General features: G+C 50.5%; 1 protein-coding gene across 1 annotated transcript in view; it reads right to left on the reverse strand.

Moving 5' to 3' along the window:
* Positions 1–12,489, reverse strand: part of FREM2 (FRAS1 related extracellular matrix 2) — a 155,314-nt gene extending 142,825 nt beyond the window's left edge. Inside the window, exons 1-2 of the mRNA XM_036904922.2 lie at positions 7,206–12,489; positions 2,584–2,673 (exon numbers count right to left, since the gene is read on the reverse strand). Coding sequence (XP_036760817.2) covers positions 2,584–2,673; positions 7,206–12,345 — 5,230 coding nt within the window. The 5' untranslated portion in view covers positions 12,346–12,489. The remainder of the gene's footprint in view (positions 1–2,583; positions 2,674–7,205) is intronic.
* Positions 12,490–12,742: the final 253 nt, after the last annotated feature.

Below are 12,742 nucleotides of genomic sequence, written 5' to 3' on the forward strand. Positions count from 1 at the left end.
CCCTTGTGAGGTCTCTGCTACTTCTTGGGTGAGTGGGTACGTTTGGGGAAGTTACCTGGCTTCTCTGATACCTCAGTTCCTATAGCTGAAAGGCAAGAACAATGCTTGTTCATAGGATTCCAGTTAGGAATAACTCCTGCCATAATTCCTGAGAGGTGTCAAAAGATACCACAAATGTGTCTTCATAAACATGTATTCCATTATGTAAAACTGACATTTTTAAATTGTAAGATTTTGAAATACAGCCTATAATACTAACTCTTCCCTAAAGTGTATTTTGATCAAAATTATTGACTGAATCCCCACCATACACATAGTTGAATAAAAAACATCAAAATTCTTAGTTTAATATATTTTTATAAAAAGAAAGGCTATCTTTACTTTTTTAAGCACAAATATTATATCTATATTATATCTTTACTTTTTCCTTTAACCACAAATGTTATAAATATGTTTCTACTTCTGTTGGCAAAGTACCTCACATTACACAGAGGGCATTTTCCTTCTAGATAGTCTGTAAGTTTAAACATTTGTACTTCATCTTCAAGTGTTAGAGTATTTTACAAAACAATGCAGAATTCCTAAAAAACAGTAAGTATCAGATTAAGTTTGAAATTCATATGTGACATTTTATCTTTTAAACTGGCAAGGTCTCTGTGCTTATTCTGTTTCCAAAGGGCAGTTTTCTTGCATGGGGGGAACTAAGTTAAATTCTGTCCCAAACAGTTCACTGGAATCTGCCTGAGCCTCATAAATAAGGCCATGTCAGTGGGGAAGAGAAAGGGCAAGAACAATATCTCAGGGATTTTTCTTCTCACGTGAAACTCTAGCTCTGAAAAAGCTCCTGAGATGATTAAGTTCCTATTTCTATAAACAATCTTTAGAGGCTTAGCCACATTTTTTAGCAAATCCAAAAATAAACCCAGTTTCTTCAGCTGGTCATTCCTCACTTAATATTTTGAAATATGATACCGCATAATGTTTTCCAAAGTTTGAATACGAATCAGAATTTTAAAGTAAATGCTACCTTTCAACCCAGCTAAGGAAAAAGTGCAGAATAGTAGAATGTTTATGTAAACGATGAGAAAAAAAGCAAAATGTAAGAAAGATAATGGCTATAATGTTTTATAACCATTGGATTTCAAAATAGTTTGTGATTTTGAAGAAAATAATACTTTTGCTACTGAGGTTTACTCAGTCATTCTAAGAGGTATATATGGTGCAATTCTAAGAGATAAGCTAACAGTGTAGTCCTCAACTTTTGATATACTACACAGATTTGACTTCTTTCAGAGTTTTACTATATTTACTGACAATAGAATTTCTCATTTGAGCAGCAAGATTCAACAAGCAGATTATTTTTTTAATGAGTTGGCTTCCTGCTTAGAACTTGGTTCCATACTAACATTTTTTTAACCAATATGTAGAATATTAAACTGATTTGCCTACTATAATAATAAAGGCACTACATTTATTAAATTTCTAACTTAAAGCTATTAAGCATGACTTGAAATCCCATAGCTGAATCCAAGTCAACACACTTGCCTCACTGGCATGCACCCAACAGGTGTCATTTTTCAGAGCTGTAATCATATTATGTCCAACGATATTTTAAACAAATGCAATTTAATGCCTCAAGAAATATGAAGGGGAAGCATGCAATCTTTTTGAGATAGATGACATAATAGTATGCTGTTTATAAAAAGCATCGTAAGGAGACAGGTGACTGAATCTGAATTTTCTCTCGTCTCTCTCTCCTCTCACACACACGTCCCCTACTTCCCGTGTCCTGTTCACACAACACACACACCTCCCGAGGTTCATTTGCTTCTCCTGAGCAGGAGAGAACCAAAACATCTTCATGGTCAGTCTAGAAGTGGCCAACTTTTCTCCCAGGCCAGCAGACTTGGAAGAGAGCTGAGACTTGTCATTGGACCATGACAGCAATATCTGGAGGGGACCTAGCTCCCAAGTCAGTGACTACCTGCAATATGCTCCAAGCGTCACCAAGGAAAACCTTGGCTAGGCTAAGTCACACAATCTCCAAACCTAAGAAACACACTAACACACTGACATTGGCAAAACAACACAGACTTTCAGTCGGCACTGATTTCTTGGTGAATGGCACATATTACCCACCAGCAGTAGTCCACAGGACCTGTGTGTAAATTAGAAAAAGGCACTCCCCTTGGGGTGGACACGCCCGGGTAGAAATGTGGTTAGCAAGCAGAGCTGGGCTGATGCCAACAACCTTTCGTCACTGTCAGCAGGCAGCTTTGTGAGGAGCATAATCTGACCAACTGGACCTGGGGATCCTATTTATACAGATCTTTCTCTTGAGTGCTTTACAAATCATAAGAAAAAAAATAATAGAATTTGAACACTTATCTACAGCCATTGCAGACTAGTATTGTGTCCTATTGAGAAGGTAAGATTTCTATAGCAAATACCACATTCACTCCATATAAATTCAGGTGAGCATAAAATGATACTTGGTACAGTTTCTATCATGATCAAGTTGTCAAAGAGCAACCCACAAAAACCGCTCCCCTTGTTTATGCTAGCAGGTGAGTGCATACTTACCACCATCTTCAACTGTAAAATGGAACGTATCACTTGTGGCGTTTGCCCCGTCTCTTAAAACATAGCATATTTTCATGTCATCAATGTCAGCTAGAAAATAACCAAAGAACAAGATGATTAACTACTCGGGCAAACTTGGGGACTCATTTCTTCCAGTAGGTCCTATCAGTCTGTCCTTTTCTGTAACCATGTTTTGGTCTCCTTCTCCTACGGGAAATGGTGCTTTTATTTCTCATACCTCTAAGCCCCCTGATTTCAGCTGACCCATGGAAATCTGATCCCTTCCACAGAGAGAATGCAAGGGTTAGGTCATAATAATAGCAAGGTGTTGCCCTTCTCCACGGTAGCTGCATGTCGAACACCAAAGAAGTGGCTGTCTGAGAATGTCAGACTCCATGACAGGTGGAACGGGCGATATTTTGAGGTGTGGCAGATTTCCTGGCCCTGCTGAAATCACACTCCTTTTCTCTGTAGGACTAGTTCTAGCAGGAAGAACGTGCCCACCCACTCAGGCTTCCTTTTCTTACCTCTTGTGGTACAGGAGGCCGTTTTTAAGTTCTCCAAAGTTTGAAAGGAAAATTCAAGGTTTTTTTATTAATCCAAAGATTGGAAACAATTATTGTGACCCAGTGTCAGATAGAACTTAGAACAGAAAACCTCCAATGAAAGCTGAAACCTTTTATTTGTAGGGAAAAATTATCCTGCCTCAGAAATGTTCTTCCTAGTTTAGCCATTAAATTCACCGGCATGGTTTTCAGTATTGACCAACATAAATTTTTAAAAATCTCTTCATCGGTTTTGCCAGTGCCTCTCCTGAAAGATGCCACACACACATCATGATAAGACAAATATCATTCTGCTCTGTGCTGCTCACAACGGACCGCTGTGTGATCTGACCCTACCAGTAAGCAGTTATTTCTGCGGCTGGAAAAAATCAAGGCCACAGTCAAAACTAGCTTCAACAAAGGCACGGAACAGTTATTGGTCTCGTGTGTGCTCTAGGGTTTTGCCATCTCCTAAGAGTCCTGCTAAGTTCGTTCTCTGTAGTTTAAAGGCATTATACGTTAGACCTGATTTTATGGGAGGATGCTCTTAAGGTAGGCAGGGTATTAGAACCAACAGCTTACAGACGTGAAACGCGCACGTCGTGTTGGCTTCTACTGTTTTGGAAGGTGATTTGCTAACGAAAGACATCTGAGGCGGGGAACGTCAGACGTGACGTCCATGGTGCTTTCTTGCTAAAAAGGCACTTAGAGGAGCAGCAAGCTGGATGCTTGCTCTCCCTCAGCATTTCATTTCTAACTCATTGCCTGTCATTCCCCAACGTCTACCTAGTGCCATTTTCATCTTTCTGCACAGCTATCTTTCTTAGAAGATTGAAAATGTCTGTTTCTTTTTCCCCCATCTTACGTTCCCACGGTCCTTTGCTCAGGGTCTAATATTCAGTAGAGGCTCATATGCTTCTTCATTTATAACGGAAGAGCCTGAGGCTGTGGTGGGGCACACCTGCCTCTACCTTGGCGTGTGCGGTGTTTCTGCAGGAACTGGGAGGGAAGTCCTCACAGCCCTTTACTGTTCACTCTTCCAGCTCTGCACTCTTACAGACATTAATTTATCTGTAAGGAGTCAAGTGAACTGTGCTCAGACTGCAGTCTGTAGCCCAAGGGCAAAATCCTCCAGACATGAGAGGGGAAGACCCTTTTCAACAGTCCCATTCCTTCTTTAGTTTGGTAAGAAAATCTCAAGGCTCTATTATGATTTAAAAAAAAACTTCTTTAGTACACCCAAGGTCTTTGTCAATGTTTTCTTCAGCAAAATTATACATTTAGATGATCATTCCACTGAAATCAATCACCGTCTCAAAACTGATTTTTAAGAAATTTTTCTTACCTAAAGAGCACATGAATGCAATTCTATAACACCCAAGTGTCAGATATTTTTCTCTCCAAGATCAGGCAGCAATATTGATTAGTTAGAACAAATTAAAACCCTTTTCATTTTCTTTATGACACTGTAAACAATTCATGGTTCAAAATAGGGACATTAAAAAAAATCTTGATTAAGTAAAGACTTTGATCATGACACTGTTATTCCTCTGAAAATAACATAAACATATTACAAATACATATAAATGCTTGCTTCTTAAGACACAGAAGTATTAGGAAGAAAAAAACCTACTAGCCACAATGTTACCTTCTTTAAGTAATCATCTAACCACCAGATTTTCTTCTAATAGCTAAACATGCCTCAAATCTATTTCAGTCATTACACCTTACTTATTTATTCTAAGCTCATGGACATACCTGGTGACCACATATTCTTGGGGGAAATTTCTGAAAGTGATTTATAAATTAACTGGCACAGGATATATTGTGAACTGACTGTAAAGAAAAACATCCAGGTACTAGAGACAAGTGACTCAGCCCTGGGGTAAGGAAGCAGGGGCCCTGGGGAGGAGGCGACTTTGAAATAACTAACTTCCCGTTTTTGCCTAACTCTACCTTGTTCACTTTTCCTAATAATGAAATTTACTAAGTTTTGGAAATGAATTAATTTTTCCCCCCAGGGACCATTTAGCTGATCAATTTGGGAATAACTTCTATGGCCACGTGTGCTCACTGGAACTCAACTCCGTGCATTGAACAACCCACCAACATACAGCTTAGCCTATTCCTTTGTGGTAAAACAAAAATAAGAACAAAAGAAATACAGATGAAGAGGCCGCGTCGCCCTCCTAGCCTGCTTGCACTCCCCGGCTGGAAGAGCAGCTCTTTTACAGTGATTAGATAAGTGAGTGGAAATGGAGAAGGCTCTGGCCTCAAAGGGTTCAACAGAGCGCTGCGTGTGAGGTACCTAGAGTTGCCCTAGTCAGTGTTCCGGTTATTATTGGAATGTGATGATTTCTCTTAAAAAGGTGATCTTCAAAATGTATCTTCACTCTTCACAAGAAGCTTAGACTACTCTAAACCCTCAAGGGGCTATGAACAGTGTTCCTGGTGAGCCCCAGCCCCTGAGGGATGGAGCAACAGCCTGTAAACAAATAGCATAACTTGGGGTTCAACATTTGAGAAATAACACTCCAATATTTTGAGGTTAGTGCATAGAATTTAAATTAAATCATCGGCCTATCTTCATCTAAAAATTCCTTTTTAAAAAAAATCTTTAAAATTAGATTCTTCTTAAGTCAGAGGAGTGATCTGAAGCCACATTTGTCTATCTGCTCACTTTCCATGAAAATAAACCCGTCTAAGATTGCATGGCATCTCTGTCCTCAGAAAGCCTTTGCACAAAAGTTTCCTGCCGGTCTGCATGGCACTTGGCACTCTGAGGCTTTCCTGTCCCTGTAGGCCCTAGGATGTATTCAGGCTTCCAGCCAAGAATGAGGAGGTTGGAGTGTGGGGCTATTTGCAGCATCTACAACAGAGAAGCAGTCGCGTTCACACCACACTTGGCAACAGCCACTTTCATTAAAGCATTGGTTATCTGAGCATAACACCATTTCAGTAAAAAAACACCCCCACTGGGATGCCCTCCATCTCAGGGGTTAGACTCCATCTCAGCCCACATAGGACAGCTCTAGTTTCCATTCCAGTAAGGTGAAGATTTTCATGAAAACAACCCAAAGCCCTTTGGAACAAAGCTCGCACTTTCAGGAGAACAGAGCCCTAACTCTCAAGCCAGCACACTGAATAGGCTCCTCCCTCGGTCACTCTGCAGAGGTCACCTGCTCTTCCTGTCCCGGGCTGTCCTCGCACAAAGATAATTCAAAACGCTTTAGCCTCAGGAATGCAGATGCTTGAAGCAACTGGTGTTTGTTGGGCCTGAAACCGGGCAAAGAGATTTGAAATAAGGAAATAATTTCCTCCTACTAGTCTACTGTTAATCCTGTTAACATATCTTCACGTGCTTAATAAAGTGGATGCCTATTTCAGTGGACATATTTTCTATATATGTCATTAAGTATGTTTTCTTGTTTCGTATCATAGTAACACACCTTTACATATAACTCTAGACAGATGCTTACCTCTTACGTCTTTGGATAGGTGTTTACCTAAGTCATGAAATACTGTCAAAGAATGATAAAATCTACAAGGCTCCTACCAACGGTAACAGTATTAGAACAACGCTCTCAGAAATTAATCAAAGCAATAGGAATGTGAAAGCTCAGTTTGAATGGGAGGTGGGGATGATAACAATAGGAAAACACAGACTTCAGAAAGCACCTCTTTCCCTCAGGTGCGGGTGTGTCTCATGGACCACCTGCGGCACCCAGAACAGGCTCCTCCACAGGCAGGTGGGCGAACAAGGCACAGCTGGGGGCCAGCTTCCGTTTTAACCCACCAAAGTCTGACTTCTGCTGAGGCAGCATCCTTTGCCATTATCAAGAAACACTGACATACTCTCTTTAACGAAGGTCACTGCAGAGGGACGGACAGCGAGAAGGAAGCTGTTCTCCCAGGAAAGCGAGCCCGGAAGGCTCCCTTGCCTTCACCGCCCCTGCCCGCCCTTCTCCCGGACTCTGATCTGGAGCTCTACTTGGGAAGTTCTCAGGGATCGTCGCATCCGCAGGCAGCAAGACCTGCCACGTCCTTTGGTTGCGAGGGAAGGAGAGTGAGCCGTACCTTGTGTAAACTGGCTGACGCTGTGGTTGCCTCTGCCCAGGTCCAGGAGGTATCCGTGTCGAGGGGCCTCCGTCACAATAAACCTGAGAGAAAAGTGTAAGCTGTCTCTGTCCTCCACTTTCAATATTTTACTTGTGATCACGAACCCCAAGTGGCCGGTGGCCAGAGTGCGAAGTGTAGAGGTCCCTTTGTTCACTGCAATTTGGGGGGCTCTGTTGTCAACAGCTAAGACCTGGATCTTCATCGTTTGGGGTCTCCTTGTTTCAAATACAGTATCAGGAAAGACGTAGAACTCGGCGTGGGAGCCGTCCGTCACCGTGAAGGAGAAGCCGTCTTCACTGGACTCGGTGCCATCGTGTCTGTAGCTGATTAAGTTGTCATTCAGGTCTTGCTTGGTGAACACCACGGCCGGCCTGGTATTGTTGAACAGAAGCCGCCCGTGGACGGGCACCCGCGTGACCATGAATTTCAGGAGTCTGTCAGGGGTATCTCTGTCTTCAACAGTGAGTTCAAAGGGGGTGATGAGCTTGCTCTCGCCTTCGCTGACAACCAGGTCATGGATCGTGACCACCGGCTTTTTGTTGTCCACGTCGCTGATGGAGATACGGAATGTCCGGAAGACGGGGTTGTGTCCGTCCGTGACCTGGAACTCAAAGCTGTCCATCTTCACCTCATCGTCGGCTGTGTGGACGTAGGAGATTTTGTTGCCCGCCAGTTGCAGCTGGGTGAAAGATGTGACGGTGGCTCCGGGCTGGTCCGAGCACTCCAGATGGCCTCTCGTGGGGGTCCTGGTGACGGTGAAAACTAAGTTCTCATCGGGACTGTTCAAGTCACTCGTGCTTAGTAGGTCCGTTGTGAGGGTGACCTGACCACCTTCTTTCAAGGACACCCCCTTACTTATCACGTCAGGGAAGACGATGTCAGCGCTCCCAATAGAAACATAGAAGTAGCGATCTATGAGGGCATTGATTCCGTCGGTCACGTCGAATTTAATGAGATCCTGAACGCCCTCTTGCCCCAAATGGACATACCGGATTAAGTTTCTGTCCACCTCGTCCTGGGTAAAATTCATGCCCAGTGTGACATTTTCAAAGTGGCCAGCAGGTTTCTGTCTCTGTAGTGAGCCATGTGCTGGCCCGTAACGAATAATGTAAACCAAGGATTTGTCTTCGGAGTCTAAGTCAGTCGCCATTAATATTTTGCGGTTGATCATTTTGGTCTCCCCCGTTTCTATTTCTAGTCCATTATTGATGGCCATTCTGGGGGTCTCATCATCGACCGGGATAACCATGATCAGGACCGTCCTTTCCACAGAGTGCTTGCCGTCTGTTAGTTTAATCACAAAACTGTCCTCCTGGGACTCAGAATCGTCGTGCTCATAAATAATGCTGGAACTTTCTATGATCTGGTCCAAGGCGAAGCTTTCGACCAGAACCGTGCCGTTGATCAGCTGGTTCATGATGTGACCGTGAGCAGGAAACTGAGTGATGGAGAAAGTCAGGTCGTCCGGGGGAATGTCGGCATCGGCCGCGTTGAGGATGGGCGAATCGATGACCAGACTCATACCTTCCATCACCAAAAATTCCCGCATGAATATTTCCGGTGGTTCGTCATTGGTGGGAACGATCACGACGGGGAAAAAGTGCCTCTCTGAAAAGTTAATGCCGTCAGAACAACGAAATAGAAATCGGTCCTCCACAGGCTCCACCCCTCTGTGGACACTCTGGACATAGTTAATATGGCCCTGCCTGAGGTCTTTCAGGGTGAAGGCGCTGATGGCGATTCCTGCCCGTGATTTTTCGGAGCCTGGTGCTGGGGCCATGTTTTCTACATAGCCTGAGGTGGGCTGGGTAACTATGGTGCACAAGAGGTCGTCGCTGCGGGAATCGGCATCTTCGGCACTTAGATGTGTTGAGGTTATAGGACTTTTATCACCTTCTGTTACTATAAACCGTTCACCTAGAGAAATTTCTGGGGCCTGGCTGTCGACGGGGAGGATGGTCACCCACACGGTAACTCCTTGGATGGCACTGCCACCTAGTCTCCATTCCTGAGACACATCCGAGAGGCTGAGGTTGAAGGAGTCGGCTTTGGGGAACAGCCCTATCTCACCGCTAGTGTGGGCGTAGACGACCGCACCCTCCAAGATGTCTTTTTGTGTAAACTGCTCGGCTGGAACTCCACTGACCAAGATCTCTCCGTATAAGGGTGGGTCTTCCAAGAGGAAAGTCAGCATCAAATCGTCAGTATCCCCATCAGTCCCCCTGATGGCACTGGCGGTGACTGCAGTGGCCCCATTTTCTAAGACATCTAGGTAGGACCCCAGAGTGCCGGCGGGGAGGCTCTGCACGGGCGCGTCACCCTCCACCGGCCGGACGTTCACTCGGAGGGTGATGGGCACCACGTGGTGACGGTCGCTGACCTCCAAGGAGCAGCTGTCCGTCAGGGATGCATCCCCGTGGTGGGCGTAGGAAATCCGACCCTGTTTTATGTCTTCCAAGTGGAAGGTGCCCCCTACAGGCAGTGTCTGTCCAGACACCCTCATGTGGCCATGCTTGGGCGCCTGCGTGAGAGTGAGAGAGATGTGGGCAGTGTCAGTGTCCACGTCATTCACATGCAGCTCGGCCTCGCTCAGGACGTGGTGGCCCTTCTCCTGAATGGTGAAACCTGTGTTGAGGACCTCAGGTGGCTGGTTGTCCACTGGCTGCAGGTAGAGCGTGAAGGTGCCTGGAGCCACGTTCCCGGCTCGGTCCTCCACCAGGAACTGGAACTGGGCCACGCGGGCAGCCACCCCCAGCTCGTGGTCTGGAGGTCGATAAGCAATTTTATGGTGGTTGATCTGGGCTTGGGTAAAATGCAGCACCCTGACTGAGGGGTTGTCCGTCAGGACCAAGGTGCCCAGCGGGGCCGGTGAGTGGTTTTCGTCTGTGTCCATGGGGGGCTGGGTCACCGTGTAGCGCAGTTCTCGGTCATCTGTGTCCAGGTCGGTGTAGTGCAGCCACTTCTTCCTCAGCGGGGTGAGCTGGGATTCCTGCGCCACCATGCGAAGGGGGCAGCCGCTGCCCGGTTCTGGGGGAAGGCGGTCCGTGGGACGAATGTGGATCACGAACCTCTGCAGCCCAGACCGATTCGGGGGGTCATGGTCATCCTGGACGCGGAAGGTGAACTGGTCGGTCACCGGCCCGGGACTGTGGGGTCCAGAGTGCCTGTAGAACAGCCGCCCCTCCGCTATGTCTCGCTGCTGCCACTCTGTCACTATCTGCTCGTAGAACGCGCCCTGCTTCCGCCAGGGGCCCCTGACAAGCTCCTCCTCACGGGGAGGGTGAGTTTGGCGGAGAAGCAGGTGCCCTGCAGTCGGGGAGGGCAACTCCAGCACAAAAAGCAGCTGAGAGTCCTCCGAGTCCATGTCAGTTGCACTCAGAGCAGGAGGCAGGATGGGCGCCGTCTCACCCTCTGCCAGGGTCAGCCCTGTGTTGGCATTGAGGACTGGGGGCTGGTCATCCACGGGCACTAAGGTGATGGGAAACAGGAACTGCACCTGGTGCCTGCGTCCCCCGTCCACCATTCGAAGTACCAGGTTGTCACTCAGCGAGCCATCTCTGTCGTCGTGCTGGTAGACCACCCGGCCGGCCGCCAGCTCGGCCACCGTGAAGGTCTTGGGAGCAGGGCCGCCGCCGGAGGCCCCCAGGAGCACCAGGTGCCCGTGCCGGAGCCCAGCCACCACCTCCAGCCGCACGGCCTCCAGGTCGTCCTCGTCGCTGATGATGAGGTTGTGCGGGCCGCTGCCTGCAGGGCCCGTGAGCGGCCGGGACTGGCCCTCGTAGAGAATGAGGCCGGTGTTCCGCGTGACCACGGGGGCCAGCGTGTTCATGGGCTTCACCACCACCATGAAGGTGAAAGGGTCTGAGGCCGCTCCCTCGGGGTCCACCACCTCCAGCTCCAGCTCGAAGAGGCGCTCCCGGTCGGCGGCGTCGGAGGGCGGCTGGTAGGCGACCTTCAGCAGGCGCAGGTCCCCCTGCGTGAAGGACGAGAGGGGCAGGCTGCGGTCGTCCGTGCTCACCAGGCAGCCCTGGCCCGGCGGCAGCGGGGCGGTGAGGTTGAAGACCAGCAGGTCGGGCGCGGCCTCGGCGTCCTCGGCGGCCAGCACGTCCGGGGTCAGCGCGGTGAGCACGAACTGGCCCACCTCCACCACGAGCATGGCCACGAAGCTGGGCTTGGGCGCCGTGTTCTCCGCGCCGCCGCGGATTCGCACCAGCACCTGGAAGTGCTCGCGTTTCAAGGCCGGGCTGCCCGCGGGGGCCCCTCGCGAGCGCAGCTCCACCACCATGGGCACCCAGTCCCTGTCTGGGGAGCGACCGGGCGCCGTGTGGCGGTAGCGCACGCCCAGCTCCTGGAAAGCCCGGCAGTCCACGAGGAGAGGCTCCTGGGCGCCCCGCGCGCGGGCTGGCGCGGGCGCCTGCGGGTAGCCGAGGAGCTCGCCGTAGCGGGGCGGCGCGCCCGGGCCCGACAGGACGCCCACGCGGCACTCCTGCGTCTCGGGCTGGTAGGCGAACCCCAGGCTCCGCGCGTCCAGCGCGTTGCTGGTGCCCAGCAGCTCGTCCACGACCAGGGGCAGGTTCCGCGTGACGACCTCCAGCTGACTGAAGACCACCTCCACCTGCAGCACCAGGGGCAGCACCGCCGCCCCGCCCGGCGCGTCGTAGCGCAGCTGCAGCCGGACGCGGTCCCGCGACGGGCTGCGCGCGCCCAGGTGCGAGTAGCGCACCTCTCCGGGGCCGAAGGCGCACGGGAAGCGCCGGGGGCTCAGGCGGCCGGGCCGCTGGGCCAGCGCGTCGTTGTCCAGGACGGTCACGGCGCAGCGGTCGCCAGGCTGCACCTGCAGCACCAGGTCGCGCGCCGGGTCCAGCCACACCTCGCGGCCGAAGGGCACCCGGAGCCCGCGGTTCGCCAGCACGATGGCCTCCTCGGGGGGGACCCCCGCAGCCCCCGCGAGGTCTGGGGACAGCAGAGCCGGGCCGGGGGCGGCGCGCCGAGCCGGGACGCGGCTTACCAGCGACAGGAGGAGCGGCAGCAGCAGGCGGCGCGGCGGCGGCAGAGCCGGCGCGAACCCCGCGCCCCGGGCGCCCCGGGCGCCGGGCATGGTGATCGTATTCTGTCCGAGGAGCCCGAGCCCGCAGGGTCCCGCCGCTGGGCTCAGGACGCGGACCGGCGCCCCGCGTGCGGCGGAGCCAGGCGCTCCCGGGAGGCCGGCCAGCCCCGCGGCTCGCGGCTCCGTGGCGCGGACGCCGAGCCCCCGCACGCCTACTTCCCGGTCCTGGGACGGAGCTGGGAGGGAAATCCCTCCCCTCGCGCCCCCGACTCCGGGGCTCCCGGGAGGCCAATGGGCGGCGCCGGGAGGAGGCCCCGCGTCCGGGGTTGGGCGGCGATTTCCGCCAATCAGCTCCGGGGGCCGCGGGGAGCGAGCAGGGGCGGCGCCGCAGGTGGTCCTGGAAGCCAGGGACCCGCGGCCGGGCGCCCACCCTCCCCCCACGCCCGCC

The sequence above is a fragment of the Manis pentadactyla genome, chromosome 2 (genome assembly GCF_030020395.1).
Source record: "Manis pentadactyla isolate mManPen7 chromosome 2, mManPen7.hap1, whole genome shotgun sequence".
NCBI lineage: Eukaryota > Metazoa > Chordata > Mammalia > Pholidota > Manidae > Manis > Manis pentadactyla.